Source organism: Panthera tigris, chromosome B2, assembly GCF_018350195.1.
Source record: "Panthera tigris isolate Pti1 chromosome B2, P.tigris_Pti1_mat1.1, whole genome shotgun sequence".
NCBI classification, from domain to species: domain Eukaryota; kingdom Metazoa; phylum Chordata; class Mammalia; order Carnivora; family Felidae; genus Panthera; species Panthera tigris.
The window spans coordinates 1,020,863-1,023,038 of NC_056664.1; the positions used below are offsets into that span (position 1 = coordinate 1,020,863).

At 39.8% G+C, this 2,176-nt stretch overlaps 1 protein-coding gene across 1 annotated transcript; it reads right to left on the reverse strand.

Annotated features, from left to right (window-relative positions):
• Positions 1–721: 721 nt before the first annotated feature.
• Positions 722–1,660, reverse strand: LOC102963202 (olfactory receptor 2J3-like). The gene has a single exon (XM_007085936.1). The coding sequence runs from the start codon at positions 1,658–1,660 to the stop codon at positions 722–724; it is 939 nt and encodes a 312-aa protein (XP_007085998.1).
• Positions 1,661–2,176: the final 516 nt, after the last annotated feature.

Consider the following 2,176-nt stretch of genomic DNA (forward strand, 5'->3'; position numbering starts at 1 on the left):
CTTTGCAATAGTGCCCCCATCTTTTTGTAAATACTAATGCTCAGTCCATAATTTAGCATATTATTTTTGTTTTATTTATTTTAGAAGTTTTCATTTATTTATTTATGGAGAAAGAAAGAGCCAGTGGAGGACAGACAGGGAGAAAGAATCCTAAGCAGGCTCCATGCTGTTGGCACAGACCCAGATGCGGGGCTTGAATTCACAAACCATGAGATTATGACCTGAGCCAAAGTCAAGATTCCAACATTTAATCAACATGAGTGATCCAGGCACACCTTAGCATATTATTTTTAAAACACAGCCCCTAGGATGTGACTGGGTGGCTCAGTTGGTTAAGCATTCAACTCTTGATTTTAGCTCAGGTTATGATCTCATGGTTTCATGAGTTCCACCCCCACATCAGGCTCTGTGCTCTGTGAAGCCTGCTAGGGATTCTCTCTCTCCCTCCCCCTCTTGTGATTTCTGTCTCTCTCCAAATGAATAAAGTTAAAAAAAAAACAGTTTCTAATTTCTATGGACACTAAATATGGAATTATTAAAAATGAAGTGTTACAAATCAAAAATTTATCTCTAGATAATATTTCAGAATTAGCCAATAAAAACAACCCAAGTTTAAGGCTGGGTTTTAGACTAAAATAAGTATCAAAGAAGCAGGGAAACACCCTCCAAGATGGATCAGACTCTGAACGAAAGTTGCAGCACAAAAATTGTGATCTCTCTCTCATATCTCCCAATCTAGACCCACTTGTCTCCTTGCTGCTTCTCGTACATCTTTGTTTCTGAGAGTGTAGATTAGAGGGTTGAGGCTAGGTGTGACAACAGTATAAAAGAGGGCAATGAACTTGCCTTGATCTTGAGAACTTTCTGATGGTGGCTGCAGATATATGCACATGGCTGGAATGAAAAAGAGGGACACAACCATAAGATGGGCTCCACATGTCCCAAAGACTCTCTGAAGTCCAGCTGATGACTGCATCCTCAGCACAGCCCAGGCAATGGCGCCATAAGAACTGAGAATGAGGATGAGTGGTATGAGAACAAAAATGGAGCTCGTGATCAGGAGGGTCAGCTCATTAGCACGGGTATCAACACACGATAATCGCAGCAGTGCTGGAACTTCACAGAAGAAATGGTCCACTTGGCGATGTCCACAGAGGGGGACCCAGAAGGTAAAGGAAGAATGAAGTGCTGAGTTGGTAAAGCCACTGACCCAGGAAGCCACAGCCAACAGGTGGCAGAAACGAGGGTTCATGATCACAGTGTAATGCAGGGGTCTACAGACAGCTGCATAACGGTCATAGGACATGACCACCAGGAGGACACACTCTGTGGTTCCCAGTGCGAGGGCAAAGTAAAGTTGAGTCATGCAACCGGCATAAGAGATGGTCTTTTCTGGGCCCCAGAGATTGACCAGCAACTGAGGGATGGAGCTGGTGGTGTAGCAGAGATCCAGAAAAGAGAGGTTTGAGAGGAAGAAGTACATGGGAGTGTGGAGATGGGCATCCAGGTATGACAAGACAATAATAAAAAGGTTGCCTATCAATGTCATCAAGTAGAACATCAAGATAAGCACAAAGAGAACTACTTCCAGATGAGGCCAATGAGAAAAACCCAGTAGAACAAAGTAGCCTTCAGAACTTGCATTTTTTCCCATCATCATTGTTTCTAATACCCGGAGGAAGAATCATAAACTCAAAGGCTGCCCACTCATCATCAAACACCTGTCAGTAGACTGGAGAAGACCTATGCCATTTCCAAATATACTCTTGTTACAGTAACATTTGTATAGTTTTATTTTTATGTTTCATGCATATATTTTTCCTGTTGTGGATAAAATCAATAAGTTTTCAAGTGAATGAGTTCTTTTTTATAAATCCCTAAGTTAGTGTTGGATAAAGATTAAATATTAAGTTCCATAGCCAAGAAGACAATTTTCATAGAAAATATTTTTTAACAAAAAACAAAAGACTTTTCAATGTATTCCTCTTTTATGTATTTTCAGGCTATTTCCAATTTGTTGTTACAGAGAAAGGAATATCTCTACTTTTAATAATCTTATATATAAATGAGTGCTTACCATGAGATGAAAACAACTCAGTAGCAACTTTAAAATGTTAATATTGAGTGAAAAAATTAACTTGAATTACGTTATGATTACAGGAAGAACAAAATATTC